The sequence below is a fragment of the Molothrus aeneus genome, chromosome Z (genome assembly GCF_037042795.1).
Source record: "Molothrus aeneus isolate 106 chromosome Z, BPBGC_Maene_1.0, whole genome shotgun sequence".
NCBI classification, from domain to species: Eukaryota; Metazoa; Chordata; class Aves; order Passeriformes; family Icteridae; genus Molothrus; species Molothrus aeneus.
This window is the reverse complement of record NC_089680.1, coordinates 24693080-24710116: the sequence shown is the minus strand read 5'-3', so window position 1 is coordinate 24710116 and position 17037 is coordinate 24693080. Positions and strand designations below refer to the sequence as shown.

Here is a 17037-nt window from a genome sequence, read left to right as displayed (position 1 = left end):
ATATAAATGGACAGAATCATCTACCTTAATCTGGGGTTTGTTTTACTTCAGGTTTGTTTGTGTTTTATACTGCTAACTTTAAAATCAGTAGCAAAATTCCCATTTACTTTAGTAGCTTGCCCAAAGTACATCTACAATAAGAACAAAACATATATCACTTCTTGATTAGTATCTCCTTACAGCATGGTCAGAGGAGGATAAATTTCCCTAACATTTCATTGGCAGGTGGATAGATGAGAGCCTGGCATAGCATGACAGGTGCGCGGCACTGTTGGTGATGGACACCTTAATTTCTGTAAATTCTGCCTGCGCAGAGACACTCTCCACCTCCAGACCTCACTGACAGCCGTTCTAACACCATGTTAGACAATTTCCTATGCTGTAGTTCAGAGTTTTACATGGTGCAGCTGAAACTGCATTGTGGCAATCAAAGCGGTGTGCTCACTGTTTTTGCTCACAACACAAAGCTATCTCTAATACCATGGTTGCCCCTAGGATTAGAGCACACCTTAGTTCCTTCACCTTAGGCTGCTGAGAAAGTCGGATTTCATCAACAGTCACTCATAAGTAAAACTAATGATCCCACACTCAACAGCATGCTTTCTGCTTTCTGGAAGCTCTACCCAATTTTGTACCTTTGCCAGTCAACTGTTTCTCTGAAATACTGCTTTCAAACCTCACATATATTTTCAAGAGGCAAAAGTGATGTGTGCTATTTTGCAGCTATTTCAAACTCTTAGACAAGTGCTACTTATTTTCATTTTATGCCTATCTGCAACACTCTTTTAGGGCTCACTCATTTCTCTGTAGGCAGTCATTTGTCACCTCTATTACATCATTTTGAAACTGCAGATCTCTGTAGGCACTGGACTGTGTTTGGTGAAAGCAATAAAGACTCCAATTACCTATATGTTTCCCTGCTGAAGGTGAACTCTTGAACTACAAATACAGAGTAAATTTTCTGCACTTTACTTTGCAGAAGCAAGTACAGGCCAATTTCATTTCTCAGACATACTTCAGCTCATTGGTATCATTCCAGAATAAAAAAAACATGGAGGAATTGTTCAGAAATTGTTAGCATTAAAATGCACAATTCAAGTGCCTAAAACTTTAGATGAATAGAACATATTATTCTATTAATATGTTCTATTTATCTAAACATATTATGGAGTAGGTATGACTAAACATATTTCTTTTGCCTAAACTGTTTATAGCATTTGTAAAATTTACTGTAAAAATTTGATACTTTAAAGAAAAGCAGTATCAATATTTTATTTAATTTAAATTTGTTTTCTTTAATCAGGTTATCAAAACTTCTGATAAAAATCTTTTTCTCTTTATTTAGCTTTCCTATACATGGATTTATAGTTGGCCCAGCTTTCAAGAAAGGTAAACATATTCTCTCAAAATGAAAGTAAATTTAGAATTTACCTTATTGCAAGAAAAAACTAAGTACTTGATACAAATATGAGAGTATTTTTTTTATTTATTCTTACTATTTATTCTTACTTATTTTTATTTATTCTTACTAAGTAATAAATTACTCAGAGAGTAATTTAGTCCTTAGTAAGAATCATGTAGTCTGCTGGATGAAGATGAGAAAGTTATTGCCAATAAGAAAAGTGACTAACTAATATTCCTTTATTTAAAATTAATCCTTAGTTAAATCTTGCAGTACAGTACAGTACAGTATATGCCTGATTTTCTAGAAAAATGAATAATATTACTCCATGTCTGAGATATGTCTTAGATACAATGGGACTTCCCATATCTGACACAACATATGACACTAGGAAGAGACAAAAAACTTTAATGAATGTGTAAAAACCTTATGCTCACTCCAAACAAATGTAAAAAAGAAATAGTTTTATTTCTATTCATTGGAATAGTATTTTTGATTTCATAAGGTTGCACTAAGTGCAGTTTCATATTCACTACTGGTTCCGTTTTCAATTGCCTAACAAAAAGGGAGATAACATAGACTAGGACAATAGTAGAATTATCTGGGAAGTACTGCTTGTAACAGTCAGCATTATTTTTGTAGTATTCTTGTCACAAATAAGCCTGCTGATGGTTAACCTACACAAATGAGCCAAGCTGCCTCCACCTGACTGTAATTCTGTCAATGAGACCGCGTTGATTTTCATTATCTGAGGCTGGTCCACTGTCTCCCTACTACAGCAAATTGGTTATTTAACAGAGCACTGAGGTTTAGATGTCCGTAGCTGCACTCATTAATTCTAGCTCAAAGTAATTTGCTAAGACCTATGGGTTGTGGGAAAAATGAAATTATGTGCTCCTTCTGATTATATACTTCTACAGTTTGCATGATAAATATCAGTAAGAAAATCTTGTCTCAGTTTCACTGCAAGTCTTAATCTCAGTAAAAGATTTTAAGCAATAAGTTTGACATTGGTTGTTTTTCTGAATGGAAGCAGAAAATTAAAGGCTGCAGATCAATTAACATCGCTGTTGTTTGGTGCTCATTCATTTACAATTTATTTGTAAATGAATACTTTTTTGCACTCACATGCTCTGTTAATGAAACTCCAGCACCATTTCCATTGTAAAGTCTGCAGCTCTCTACTGATGCCTTGAGATAGTAGTTTTAAGTGATTATTGCTTATAGTATGCAAGAAAAACATTAAATTAGTAGGCTCTTATTTTATTTTTTCTGCTTTCTCTTCATGAAAATAGAAACAACTAGGTAAGTTATGCTCTCTTTTACAATCATCCTGCATAGTGCTGTTAGAATGTACCAGTTAAAATAGAAGAAATAGACCAAAACTCAAAATGTAGTTTACTTATTCAAATGTGTAGAACTGAATAAGCCTATGACAACTGAAGAACTACAAAGAGAGAGTCTACATAAATAGGCAATTATCTTCTGCTGTATATGCTCCATGAGTGCCATTGATAATGATCTGTTTCCTGGCACTGACCTTTAATGCTTCTTAAAGGTACTGTTTCATAGGAAGAAAAATGCATGTAGAAGTTTCATTACAATCACATGTCTTTCCATGTGTTAAAGAATGGAGCTTCTGAATGCACACTGTGTTCTTCTTATACTTTAAACAAATAGATGCCTGTATTCCAGCTCTTAGTAAAGACCACTGGGTAGCTCCAGAGAACTGTTGTTTGACTGTAGAGCTGATGGCATAGGGTGAGGCAGAATCAGTACCTCAGGTTTCATCAAGCACAAATAGAACTGGCTGGATTTTTGTAACCTTTTCCAGTAGATTAGGGTACTACCACAGCTAAACCTTGTGTGTCTGCATAGAGAGCTGTTCTCAGCATCAAGAACGGATGTTTAAAAAAAAGCACCAAGAACTAATGTTTTAAAAAAAAAAAGAGAATGGTGCAAGGTATATGGAAACATATAGCATAATAAATAACTCTCTTTTTGGGTCTTTTAGTCCACACAGGCAATTATTGAGCTAGGTGTTCACACATCGACTTCTTCCTGATTACCTTGCTTTTGTGGACAAGCTCTTTCTGAACTGAGCCACAGAAACACAGATGTGCATTTGGATAATCTCCAAGATCAGATCATTCCAGGCACAGTAGGGGAGCAGGAGTCTTTAGACGCAATATATCTCAAATGGCAAGAACATCAAAATAAAGATTATAAAAAGGACTGCATTCCACCAAACAGTTCAGCAAGATTTCCAACGGGATACCCAGGGGAACATCAGGGGGCAAATAAGGTATATGATCCTCAGCAGTGCGTCTCTGTCGTAAAACATTCATAGGTGTTTTCTGTGCAAGAAGTTTACAAAATATCTAAATCATGTACACCATTATAAGGGGAAGTTTTATGATGCCAGAAAACCCCAGTCAGTACACCTGTTTGCTCTATTTCACTGGGGCTTTGTCTAAGGAGCAGCATTTATCCCTTTAAAGCTTATTATGAATTTGCTGTATTTGCTAAATATTCATGGTGAAAACCTGTATGCTTCTTCTTTGAACTTTAAGTTCTTTTCAGATAAAATCTCAAGAGGTTTTTTACCAGCTCTGGTTTACCTTCTGATGTGAAAATAGTGAATTTGTGTCACATGTATCCCAAAAGACATGTTCAAAGAGAAAAGGTTTAAGCTTGGAAAGAAGCAGGATAAGCTAGTAAAGAAGAGAATATAGGTTAAAATGGAGAATGAAGTGGAAGTCAGAATAAAAAAGAGGTTCATTTGAGGACTAGGAAATATTACTGTCTGCAAATGGAGAATGAATTACAGAGACAGAGAAGTGTACTAAAAATCTAGGTCCTACCCTGAAGCAAGCATGTTGAGTTATACAAGGCACAGAGGGGAAGGTTCACTGCTCTGGTGCATGGCTGGTTGGCCAGAATAAAAAAACAAAAAACTTGTTTCTTTTTTCTGCCAGAATTGGGTGCATTCTCACATTATGACTTGCACATAGGGAAGCAGAAAGAGCAGGTAATCCATTTCCTGCTTGATGCCAGTTACAGTGTGATTGAACCTTTTCCCAGAAAACTTGTTCAGGTTTTGTCTTGATGCCAGTTAAGATGTTTCTTGACATATCTTCACCCTACTTGACATATCCCCACCTCACTGACATCCATCCTTATTGAAAGCTAAGAAAGAGATTAATCACTTGAATAAGGTCATTTTTGCACAGCAGAAATCATCCTTGCAGGGATTAAAGAAGCATTTTTTATTTAAGAGATTTGTCAATTTCTTTGTTTGATTTCCCTTCATAGCACCTGCTCAGAACTTAGTATTTAATGAAATTTGAATATGATAATTTTCTTTTTATTTTAGTATTAAATAAATTATTAAACTAAAACTTTAAGTTTAAAAATTGGAGTATTTAATTTTATAAATAACATTGCTTAGTCACTTACTTCTGCCTGATCTTGAAAATGCCATCTTAAGAACTTTTTCTAAGTGTCTATTAAATGTGATTTTCCCCACTGTTCTTTGTCTGCTTTCAAATGAGCCTTTCTTTGCAAGTAATTAAAAAAAAAAACAACAAACAAAAACCAACTTCACATTTGTTCTGTTTTGAATTCAAGTATTTGTCTCTGACCTTTGCTAAAGCTTGTAAAATCACAAGGAGATAAGCATGAAAGAAATCATGTGCTGTTCAAGTACTTAAAGTCCAGAGAAATGCACTGAAGTAGAAAGGGGATTAAGAGAGGAAGGAGGCTGAGGCCAAGCCATTCTGTGTTGGTACAAGAAGGATTAGCAGGCAGACTGAACCAGGAGAGAAATTAGCCGTGCTCATTTCAGGTTAGACAGTCATAGGACGTGCAGAGATAGAACAAGATCTCAGCAGTGGAGAGGTACCACGAAGAGAAAACAGGTACAATGCATGAGGAAGTATAGCTTCACTTTATGTTGGAGCTGGCACTGGAGAACAGCAAGAAAACTGAGGGAGAACAAGATATACTAGTTAAATGCAGAAAAGGCATGAACTTGGGGAGGGAAGGAGGGGCGGGAAAAAAAAGTTTCAGAAAACTGTTGCCTGAGGTTTTAGAACTTTGTGGTAGTGAAGCAAATGTGTCTGGCAAGTGTAAAATGAATGAACGTTTTGGAAGCATTTAGAAGGTAATGAGCAAATATAGATCTACTTATTTGCTATCTTTCATGCAGATAATGAGAAGAACATTAGTGCCTGTGGTCAGAGTTGTTTGCCTTTTCAGATAAGAGTGTAGAGTTAGAAGGAATTTTCTGGGGTGAAACAGGTAGCCCAGAAATTTGTATCACTTGTTTTTATTGTGCTTTCTCTCTCACTTTCTCTCTCTCTCCATAAAGGGAGCTGGGTGCTCCATCACAGGAGGGGAAATCAGCGTGTGTGGACAGCCAGCTCTGGGAGCAAGCCGGCTCTGCCTGACCCACTGTCATGCGGATCCCCACGCTGCTCCACCTTTCCCTTCTACTGCTTCTGACCATGTTGGGCCAAGCTGGAGCTCAGTTCCCTCGGCAGTGCGCAACTGTTGAGTCCCTGAGGAGCGGCATGTGCTGCCCAGACTACTTCCCTGTGTTTGGGCCCGGCACTGACCGGTGTGGCGTGTCCACAGGACGGGGCCGGTGCGTGCCGGTGACGGTCGACTCGCGGCCCCACGGCCCGCAGTACATCCACGACGGGCGGGATGACCGCGAGCAGTGGCCCATCCGCTTCTTCAACCAAACCTGCCGCTGCAACGGGAACTTCTCCGGGTACAACTGCGGGTCCTGCCGGCCTGGCTGGACTGGACCTACCTGCAGCCAACAGATCAGCATAGGTAAGAGCATCAGGAATATGACACAGAAATCGCTCTTTGTCAGTGCTTGCTTCTAAATATACCTAGTGGATTTGTTCTCTTTAAGGTACAAAATGTCCATTATATTTATTTAGCATTTTAGTATGTTGCTAAAGGGGTTAAGGCAGGTGCTAGAGGAGCTGTTCAGCATATGTATAAATTACTTATACTTACTATCCATTAAAAGGAAGAAAAGAAACTTCCAGTCAATGATCAAAGCCCATTAAAGAATAGAGCATCTATATTGGGAAAAAAAGTTACTATTTGGATTTAAGAGTAAAACAATGTAAATAGGCATGCACATGTGTTTGTGAGTGTGTTTGAGGATAATATGTACCTCAATAGGTTTAATACCTTGTGACTATTTTAGCTGCTCTTTTCATTCAAAGTCCCTTAATACAATTCTAAACTATATACCAGTCTGGTATATTTTACTGTCCTGCTGCTGTCAATATCTTTAAAAACATTAGTCATGACTGTGGACAGCTCAAATGAATCAGTCCAGGGTGTGGTAAGGCCTTCTTCAGTACTCCAGTTTCAGTTAAGTATAGCATATCACTAAACAGTTCTTTAAGTTTTTTAAAAAATTGTTATGAAATCATCGCAGGACTGGAAAAATATTGAATATTATAGGGAAATTTAAAAGACAAACAGGCCTGGGGACAGATCCTTGTTCTTATCTGAAAACCATCTGAATGGGCAAGACTTCAATCTTTATTTTTAAATTTTTACACTTTTAACTTCAAAGATGTTACTGAAATCCTGTAAAATCCATAATTCCCCCCAAAATGAGCAATAGGTTCTGTTGATATGTTAAACAAAAACTCTCTAGCACAAATATGCAGTGTTTATTTCTGCAGAAACAGAAATCAGCACTGACTTTTTTACCAGATAAGGGAACATTCCATGGATATAAGAGCATGTCCCAGAAAGGGTTAACAAAGGACCACTTACCAAAATTTTAACAACAATTCCTTAATAATGACTTATTGATGGCTATGGGAAAAATCTTTGAATTTTTTTTTTCTATTCTTTGAGCTTCAAGAACTAAGCTAGAAAGCAGGAAGTATTACTTGTGAATTGGGCATGCTAAACCACATTGCACTCTCTGATATTCTGGCCTATTCTATTTTGCAATGATAACAACTCTGAAGAATAATCAAGAGATAAATGTTACACACAAAGTTAATGTAAAACTAGAGACAGGAAAATAGCAGTTTTAGGTAATTTTCTAGAATGTACAACAGCACATTTTACTTTTCTCATATTAAATCCTTTACAATGCATTAAAACACCAAATAAATCAGATACATCATGCATGATAACATGAGTGTAAAAAGTGTAATTTAGTTTCCTATTATGCTCTAAGTTTCCACATTGAGGTCACCTCTTTTGCCCATTCACAGATCCATTGGACCCATCTGCTCAGATTTTAGAAATAAGTACTGGATTACTGTTGGTACATCCATACTAAATTGCTGTAAAATGCAGTTTGGTGTCTTCATATCTTCTCAGTTTATGACTAACTCTAATAATAGTCACAATTTTTTGCTGTGGTTCAAGCATATACTTTAAGAATGAAAATGTTAAGATGTCTATGTAAATCAAAATTAGATGGACAATTAGAGTTCTCCACTTGAAACACTACAAAAACACCACAAATCAACCAACCAACCAACCAACCAACCAAAAAAACAACAAAACTAAAAACACATCACTTCAGTGATGAGGTTCAGTTCATGTCAGTTCTGCAAAACAAAAAAACATGTTTCAGGATACGCTGTCCTTGGATGAAATTCATGTTTCAGGAAAGACTTTATTTAAATTTCTAAGAAGCTAAAATATCCCTCGCTGAAAATTCTTTTTCAGTGAAACATAATTCACTTTTATTCTTCATATAGATTCATGTTGAATATCTGTTGCTTCTTGTATCAACATAATTGATCATTAATTTGGACAATGAGTTATGGATTTTTACAGTATTTTTTATAATGATAATAAGTAAGTATTGAAAAACAATTGTGAGGACTTCTATCTTTATCTTAGTCTAAACTTAGTCAGAGATTTTCCCAGACCGGCCAAAAGAAGGACTGAGGTGATCTGAACTCAGCTCTTCATGCTAAAACACTGCTATTTCAACAAGTCAGTTTTCCTCCTTCTTTCACTCTCTATGTGTGGACAATGGCATTTTTTCATTATTTTGAGATACACTGCTAAAAAGGACTAATATGTGGCAATTGTTAATAATGTCAGGTTAAAGAGATAAAATAAGAGAGAATCTCAGATTAAAGTAATACTGTACTGTGTGAAATTCAGAATAATTCACTGGTGAATCTGCCATTTTTCCTACAAAGGTTCAAGAATGAAAAAAAAAATTCTTCATTAAATTCCCAAACAGAGGGTTTCTGATTATTATAAATTGGTTTATAGTGTTTATTTCGTAAAGTACTACCACAGGAAACTTAAATATATCGGATGAAATTCTGAAAGGTTTGTATGACAAAGAATAGTCTTAGTCTTTTGTCTAGCAGGATGGAAAGATAATCTGTAACAGTACTCTTAAAAGTATTAAAATTTCAAGGACTGGAGCTCTCTTTTAATTTATTTCAGATTTTCTCAAAATAAATAACATTATCTATTTATGCTCAGTGAATTTCCCCAATAAAAAAGGGTGAATACTTGATGAAAATGGGATTTACCCAGAATTATTAGGAACACAATAAACAAGTTCTCTGAGATCAGGCTTCAGTGTCTATTACTTTAGTAACTTGCTTCTTCTGTATTATCACAGTCAGAAGGAATCTTTTGGATCTAAGTGCAGAAGAAAGGAATCGCTTTGTGAATGCCTTACACCAAGCCAAGGTGACAGTCCATCCTGACATCGTTATTGCCACACGAAGACGTGAAGAAATCTTTGGGCCAGACGGCAACACACCTCAGTTCGAGAATATCTCCATTTATAACTACTTTGTGTGGTCCCATTATTATTCTGTCAGGAAGACTTTCCTTGGTGCGGGGCAACAGAGTTTTGGAGGAGTTGATTTCTCTCATGAGGGACCAGCTTTTGTCACGTGGCATAGATACCATCTATTGCAGCTTGAAAGAGACATGCAGGTAAAAAGTTCCTGTAAATGTTTACTGGTGTTCATGCTATGTTCTGTACAGTTAAAGAACTTCACTCCATATTAAAATAGGCAAAAATGACAGCAGGTTTCCCTACATGTTGAAGTGATTCTGCTTCAATTTCAGTAACCCATTTGGTATACAACATTTAATAGAGTGTATTTAGGCTTCAGACTGTCACTTTTATAGAGATGTTTAAATATAATATTTTAATCACAGCAATAGAAAACGTAAAATTTCCATAAAAATCTCATGGAAAAAAAGATGTATTCTAAATAGAAGACATTTTATTGGACCAACAAAGTTATTTTCAGTGGTTTTTAATCTCATGGCCATTATTCTTGAATAACATTAACCAAAGCAGCAGAAATTCTGAAGAAAGTGATAACAGAGATGGCTTAGGGATTCAGAATCACATTTAGTTTGTGTAACTGGTTAGAGAAATTAGTGCTTTGTTATACCCTGTTCCATAAATCAATGATTCTCTTTTTTATCCCTCTCTTATGTGGACCTATTCACAAAATGGGTATAGTATTTTATGAACCACCATCCTTCCTAAAAAAACCAAGAATTAAGTTTTCAAAGTCAGGACTGAATAGTGTCTGAAATCACTTCAGTGTTTCCACTAGCTTTAATTGCTCTACATCAGGCTGAGGCACAAACTCCCTTCCAAGACACACATTTGTCATCAGTGGCATTTCTAAGTGAAAGCCCTGAGAAGTTCTATCTGTCTGTGATTTAATATATATTCCTATTTATGTCAGCAGACTTGATCATTAGTCAAAGTAATTTTGCCTCATTAACTCCAGCACTGTCGAACTCTAACCCATACTAGAGCCAAACAATGCCAACTGGAAAAGCTGGTAACCCTATTCTTTATATTTCCTTCAGTTCCACAGTTGACCTAGTTATTATGTGAACTACAAAGACTGTTTTTGCTGACAGGCCATTAAAAATATTTGGAAAATGGGGTTTCAGTGTTAATTTATGTTTCTTACTGTTCACAATATTTTGTGGGAGAGGTACTGTCTTATTAGTGGGGGAAATCTATGATTCAGTTCAGTAGTACAGCTATCTGCTCTGCTAAACAAAGGTATCAATGTGAAAAACTACCAAAAGCTTCTACATGAATTTTACATAGAGTTCTTCTCTTCTATAAGGCAGGATTCTGACTTTTTACCAAGATGTATTTAGCTGTTTTTTAACATTCTTCTAGCAGTAAATATTATAGCTGTCTGTGTCAAACACATAGTAATACCGTATTTATGTGGATTAGAACATGCTACAGGACCCCACTTTTGGACTGCCCTACTGGAACTTTGCAACAGGACAAAACACATGTGATATCTGCTCAGATGACTTGATGGGAGCTAGAAGCAATTTTGATGTCTCTCTCATAAGCCAGAATTCAATCTTCTCTCAGTGGCGAGTGCTATGTGAAAATGTAGAAGATTATGAAACCTTGGGAACCATCTGTAACAGTAAGTATGAGTGATGAAGGATATCTGGAGAGAAAATTCTCTTAATAATAAATAAATATAATGCTTTACATTGCAGTTCTTTTTTCCAGCCAAAAGATCTTAAAGTGGCTTTTGAATATTCTTGATCCATGTTTCATCAGTCTGTTGAGATAATACATACTATCAGAAGCTTGTAGAAGAAGAAAGATTAAATGCTTTGTCTTCCCTTCTTATGCAGTACCAATTCATCTCTTACCCCATAAATAATTACATCTGGCAGTGTTATTTCTTAAAAAAGCTTAACATTTCTTCTGACTACTCCACTTATCTCCTTCATGCCATTCTGCTCCTAAAATGAAACATCCAACAAATCCCCATAATAACTACGTGCACCATATTTTGAATGTGAGTAATACCACATTCTAACATATCTACCCAAATTAAAATAATTTTTAAAATACCAGTAAGTTTCTTCGTATAAGCATCATCATGGAAATATGGGGCAAAAAATAAGGATCCCCCAATATTGGGTAAGTAATTTACATAATCTTTTTCCCAGCTACTCTATCAGGACATCTTCAATAATCTTGGCCTAGGTCTCACCAGGAAATCACATGAAAGTCTGGAGAAATTTTTTATAAATCACTTAGAGAACAACAAACTTCAGTAAGAAGCTTCTAGATGACTTTTTAAATCCTGGAACAGAGAATCCAGAACATAGGGCCCCATGAGGATTCTTTGCAAAACATAAGGAACTGACCAGTTCATTCAGTGTAAATGTAATTTTGAGGGAATTTTTTTCTCCATGATTCAATCATGAGAGTGATTCATTCTGTGGCCTACTGTTCAACCAACCTTGTTTTCTCTCATCTTTCCATTTCCAGGTACTGAGGGTGGTCCCATCCGAAGGAATCCTGCTGGAAATGTAGCACGACCTATGGTGCAGCGTCTCCCAGAGCCTGAGGATGTTGCTCAGTGTTTGGAAGTTGGTGTATTTGATACTCCCCCTTTTTATTCCAATTCAACAGACAGTTTCCGTAACACAGTAGAAGGTAAACATGGCAAATAAAAAGACCTGGAACAACTCCAAATAAGTCAGGGAGCAGACTTGACACTTTTTCCTGCTGGAAGTATGAGTTTTGAGACAGGCTGCTGGACAAGAACACATTGTTCTTAGCTTTAAGTATTAGCTCACTATTAAGCAGAAATAAGTTCTATGTAAATTACTTTATAGCTATAGCTTATGTCTCTTAAAATGCATAAAAGTCTCAAGAGTCTGCTGCTGGTATACTAAGTAAAAACTAACTTCAGGTCCTTGGCACATAATTACTAAGTTACCTTTGTTGAAAACACAGTCCTTTCCTGTGGATTGATGCTGCTGCATCTCTAAATGAAGGAAACAAGGGCCTCTAGCAGTTATTCTTGGATCTGAATTGAAACAAAGAAAATAAATGAAAATAAATTGAAAGCTGTGGTAGTACTTAGTGCAATAGTATTGAAATAGTAATTGAGCTCTGGGTACAGGATTTACTGCTAGACATGCTAGCCCTACTCTCTGGGACATAAAACTCTTGTTCTTCTATAAGCTCTGCATATTTAAAACTAAACTCTCCAACACCAGAACACACACATACACACACACACCCCCAACAGAAAAAAGAGCCTAAACACTTGATTTATACTGTTCAGACAGCATCCTAACAACTTCTTCTATACCTTAATAATCCAGAGCTTTTAACAGGAAAAATTACAAAGTGACAGTTCAAATTGATGCCTATCAAAACCTAGGTGTCCAAACATGGCTTTAAAAAATTAACTGTATGTATCCCTCCCTGGAACAATTGTCCGAAGCTTGAACACAGGAGGAGTTTTCATGATGCTTCAGATCCTAACATTTGACTTGAGGGTTATGAGGTTTTGGGCACAAGCAAAGCTACACTCTATCTTCACTGAAAAAATAAGCAATATCAGAGCATGTGAAGATGTCCAGTATGTGTTCCCAGTATGCATGGAAGTGATGCACGGAAACCTAACAGCTAGCTCATTAGAGTAAATGTCAAGATACATCTGCTTTAGTAAGCAGTTAGAAAACTCATGCAACTATTTTACTATGGTGAAAGATATTTAGGGCCCAAATATACACCTCTATTTTCATGCTATGATGCTGTTTTAGCGATTTTTGTGGTAGAACCCAGCAGCTTTGCAGTCCACATTCCAAGCATTCTTTCATAAAGGCTATTTTAATCTGAAAATTATGCATTCCAGGAACATTTCCCAAATGTCAGTAGGTAGAGAATTAGCTACCCATTTGTTTCAAACAAAGCAACATAACAACATGAAAGCATTTCAGAGGGAAAAAAAGTATTAATCCGAAACTGCAGCTTCCAAACAAAATCTTCACCATAATTTTTGTTTTCTTCTTTGTTTGCATATTTAGGGTACAGTGATCCTTCAGGAAAATATGACCCAGCAGTCCGAAGTCTTCATAACTTGGCTCATCTATTTTTGAATGGGACAGGAGGGCAAACTCATTTATCACCAAATGACCCCATTTTTGTCCTCCTGCACACATTTACAGATGCTCTTTTTGATGAGTGGCTGAGACGGCATTCTGCAGGTAAGATGTTCTCATGGACAGAGGCAGGATGGCTGGTTGTCAGGCTTTGTAGCCACAAAAACTCAATGCCTTCTTTTGGGACACTTGGCAAGATGCCCCTAAATTTAGGAGAGAGGATTGGAATTTAAAGAGTTAGTATTGTTAACAAAGTAGTAACAAGCAAGCTCTCCTCCTCACCCCATTGACATCCAATTGCAGACCACTCTCTGTGAAGGGACCTGGTCAGACACAGCAGCCACAATTCAAGAAAACAGTATGTGGGAATACACTGTAACCCCGGAATGATATTCCACTGTTGTGTGGAGTAAATAACTATTTTCTTCTTGTCAAAAGAAGAACAGGTGCCATACACATTCATTTTTGCCACCTTTGTTATATACTACCAGCATTCAATAACCATCTCCATACACTTCTAAAGGAAATAGTTACCATTTCTGCCCTTGCTTTTTTAATTCCAAAAAGAACAGAAAAAGGTAATACAGGACAAAGTGAAAAAGAGGGAGAAAGGAACAACAGAAGGAAGGATTTGAAAGGAATGAAAGAAAAATAAATAAAGAAGGGAGGAGACTTACATCAGTGGGCTAGGGAAAAATTCAATCTAACCCTTATGTCTATGCATCATGCAGCAACTGTATTCCTCTACACAATGCAGCAACTTTATTCTCCTAGGATAATCTATACTCTTCTTCCTTCTTCTACAGAAGGTAGCTGTTGCTGCACAACTGAGCCTTCTTTGTGTAGCTTCCACAACCTACTCACTGAATTTTCTCACATCAGCTCTCAGAGAGCAATTGTATCCCCTTGTGGTTCTTACATGATGTATTGCAAGGTTTGGCATCATCTTACCACAAAGTATTTACTTCCTGTTATGTTTTGAGTTTTGTTGGTTTTGTTGTTGCTGGTTTGATTTGTTTTGGTTTGGGGATTTTCTGTTTTGTTTTGATTTTTATTTCAGCTGACTTCCTTCTGATTTAGTATAATGTTTCAAAAAAGATCCACTGGAATTTATATCAACTGCCCTCCTGTTCATCACTGCTACAATCAGGCAAAGCAAGAATGTAGAAAAAAGTCTTTGACATATTTCTCCTTTTCCAAGTGAGAAGAAACAAAAAGCCCAACACAGGCAAAATTTTTAAAAATTTACCGGTGATTTCTGTTCAAAACCAGAGATAACACTAGTGGCCTTGGTTTTGGACAGCATAGAGACTCTTATTTTATATCTGCTACACCAAGAAACAAATCCTTCTGGAACAAGTGAAAAAGAATTCTAGGGTACTCAAAACCCTGAGTTGGAAAAAAAATGAAGTAGTGCAATTTATTTTGAATTTATTTACAGAAGTGTGATTTGACTTTCAAATATAGATATCTCAACATACCCACTGGAGAATGCCCCTATTGGACATAACCGACAGTACAACATGGTGCCTTTCTGGCCTCCAGTAACCAATAATGAAATGTTTGTTACTGCACCAGAAAACCTGGGATACAGCTATGAAGTCGAGTGGCCAGGTAAACTGTGCAGCCTAGATACTTCCTCTCCTTTTCTTCCTTCATATCTTTGTCTCTTGAAATTTATTCAAATTTCACCAACAATATTTGCTGTCTTTGTAAAGTCCTTTGTCTCCTTTCCTACCTTACTTTCCAGATGTTTGTTTGGGATTTGGTATAGCTACTGGTCAGAGACTGTTCCACCATGAAGTTGCCAGTACCCCCCCTAATTTTAGGAGAAGTTCTCATTTGGATGTTAACCTTGCAGAATGTCCTCATTCCTATGTCAAATAGATTCATTAACTCACTAGAGAGAATGCAAATCCTCACAAACAAGGTGGCAGAAGAAAGGTCCAGAACCGATTATAGACTGAGGCAAGATAGACTAAATCTTCTCATATTTTTGAACAAGAATTATCAAACAAAATTGGAATTACTTCTACTCTCCAACTCAGTGAATAATGACAAATGCTGAGTTCCAGTCTGAACTTCAGGTATTCATCCATATTATTTGACTTTGCTTTTAATATCTTTGCCTTTTGTTTTCCTTCTTTTAGGTCGGGCTCTCCGTGTCACAGAGATGATAACTATTGCAATAGTGACTGCACTGGTTCTTGTTGCAATTATCTTTGCTGCTGCTGCATGTATCGTACGTGTCAAGAAAAATAAAGATGACTTGCATCAGCCTCTTCTGACTGACCAGTATCAGCACTACTCAGATGATTATGATGGCATACCAACACCAAGCCAGTCTGTTGTTTGAAGAGATGGCACTTTTTTGCATCTGACTGAAACTGGGGATCTTTTTGCTTTATTTCATAAATGGTGGTCATCCACCTGCTTTAAAATAAAGAGCATAAACTGTCAGCTGTCTCAGTATGTTTCCTTCAGGTTTCACTTCCACTTTGATCACACCTAGGCGTCAATAAGACCTCTTTGCAATGCTAATTCTATGTTGATTATAATAGAAGCTTTCAAGGGTCACTTGCAAGCCTTTCCCATGCATATGTCTGTAAAATCTGCCAAACATTAGTTTACTTGCCAATAGCCAATGTCATCCGACTTCATCTAACTTTTATACCCAGACTTCTTTTATGAAGTACTTTTGTGAAAAGGTCAAGTCTAGAACATGACAGAAGGATAAGACAAAATACAAGTAAGCACCTTGGCCAGATGAGTAGAATGTATTTCAAAATAGTCATCATGCCAGACAGAACGTGACAATGGAATTCTGAGGACAAGGGTATATTTGAAATCCAACTTTATTCACAAAATATAGTTATGAACCAATTACTGCTTTTAAGTGGATCTGTGAAAAGATATTCATCGTCAAAGCCACTCCAGTATTTGGAAACTTCAAACAGGTGTTCAAACACAGCTGCCTGCAAGAGCATCCAGTTGAAAGGACAGATGGCAAAAGCCTTTGCTTAATTTTTATTTCTATTTTTGACACTCGCTCCCTTCCTCTCTCCCACTATCCCCACTGCAGAGCATTCTCCCCAGCAATGAAAGACCTTGCTTCAGTTGTCTCATGCTGGAACTTAAACCCACTCTTGTACTTTGAAAGAAAGCCCTAGGCATTAAGCTGTAGAAAAGACTTGGGAAAATAGCCTTAAGCAGCGGTTGTTGAATTAATTCAACATAAAACAACAGGAGAGCAACAAACTGACACCTGCCTTTACAGCCTGAGGTTGGGCTTGAGGAATCTGGCTTCAAGCCTCACCTCCTCTCTCTCATCCTAACTAGGTACCAATAAGTCATAAGATTGTCTTCCTGTGATGTGTTATTGAATCTAATTTAGCAGTCACTAACTGACAACAGGGGTGTTCCTGGTTTCAGGCTATTGAATGCACTCAACTTTAACTGAATGTTACATCAAGATGTCCTTTGTCTCTCTTCTGTCTAAGCCCAGCTTCACAGAAATGGCAAGTGACTTGGACTAAGCTCCTTCAGTCTGAGGCAGCCCTTCTGGACATAAGTTACTAGGTAGAAGTAAGGGTCACATGCCATGCTGACCTCAGGGGTTTCAGTGAGTACCAGGTGTGCTCAAGGCACATACATTCAGTTGCAAGGAGATACACTGAGAA

General features: G+C 36.9%; 1 protein-coding gene across 1 annotated transcript; it reads left to right on the top strand.

Annotated features, from left to right (window-relative positions):
* Positions 1 to 5862: 5862 nt before the first annotated feature.
* TYRP1 (tyrosinase related protein 1) lies at positions 5863 to 15713 on the top strand. Its single transcript, XM_066569346.1, has 7 exons — positions 5863 to 6244; positions 9054 to 9376; positions 10662 to 10866; positions 11730 to 11897; positions 13283 to 13462; positions 14825 to 14971; positions 15508 to 15713. The coding sequence occupies exons 1-7, from the start codon at positions 5863 to 5865 to the stop codon at positions 15711 to 15713; spliced, it is 1611 nt and encodes a 536-aa protein (XP_066425443.1).
* The last annotated feature ends 1324 nt before the right edge of the window (positions 15714 to 17037 follow it).

What these genes read in the sequence shown, in the direction of transcription:
- TYRP1 (XM_066569346.1), top strand. Translation starts at nt 5,863, where the DNA reads ATGCGGATCCCCACGCTGCTCCACCTTTCCCTTCTACTGCTTCTGACC. An exon ending in CTTGGGAACCATCTGTAACA is followed by an intron (nt 10,867 to 11,729) that starts GTAAGTATGAGT and finishes TTCCATTTCCAG; the next exon opens with GTACTGAGGGTGGTCCCATC. An exon ending in GCTGAGACGGCATTCTGCAG is followed by an intron (nt 13,463 to 14,824) that starts GTAAGATGTTCT and finishes TTTCAAATATAG; the next exon opens with ATATCTCAACATACCCACTG.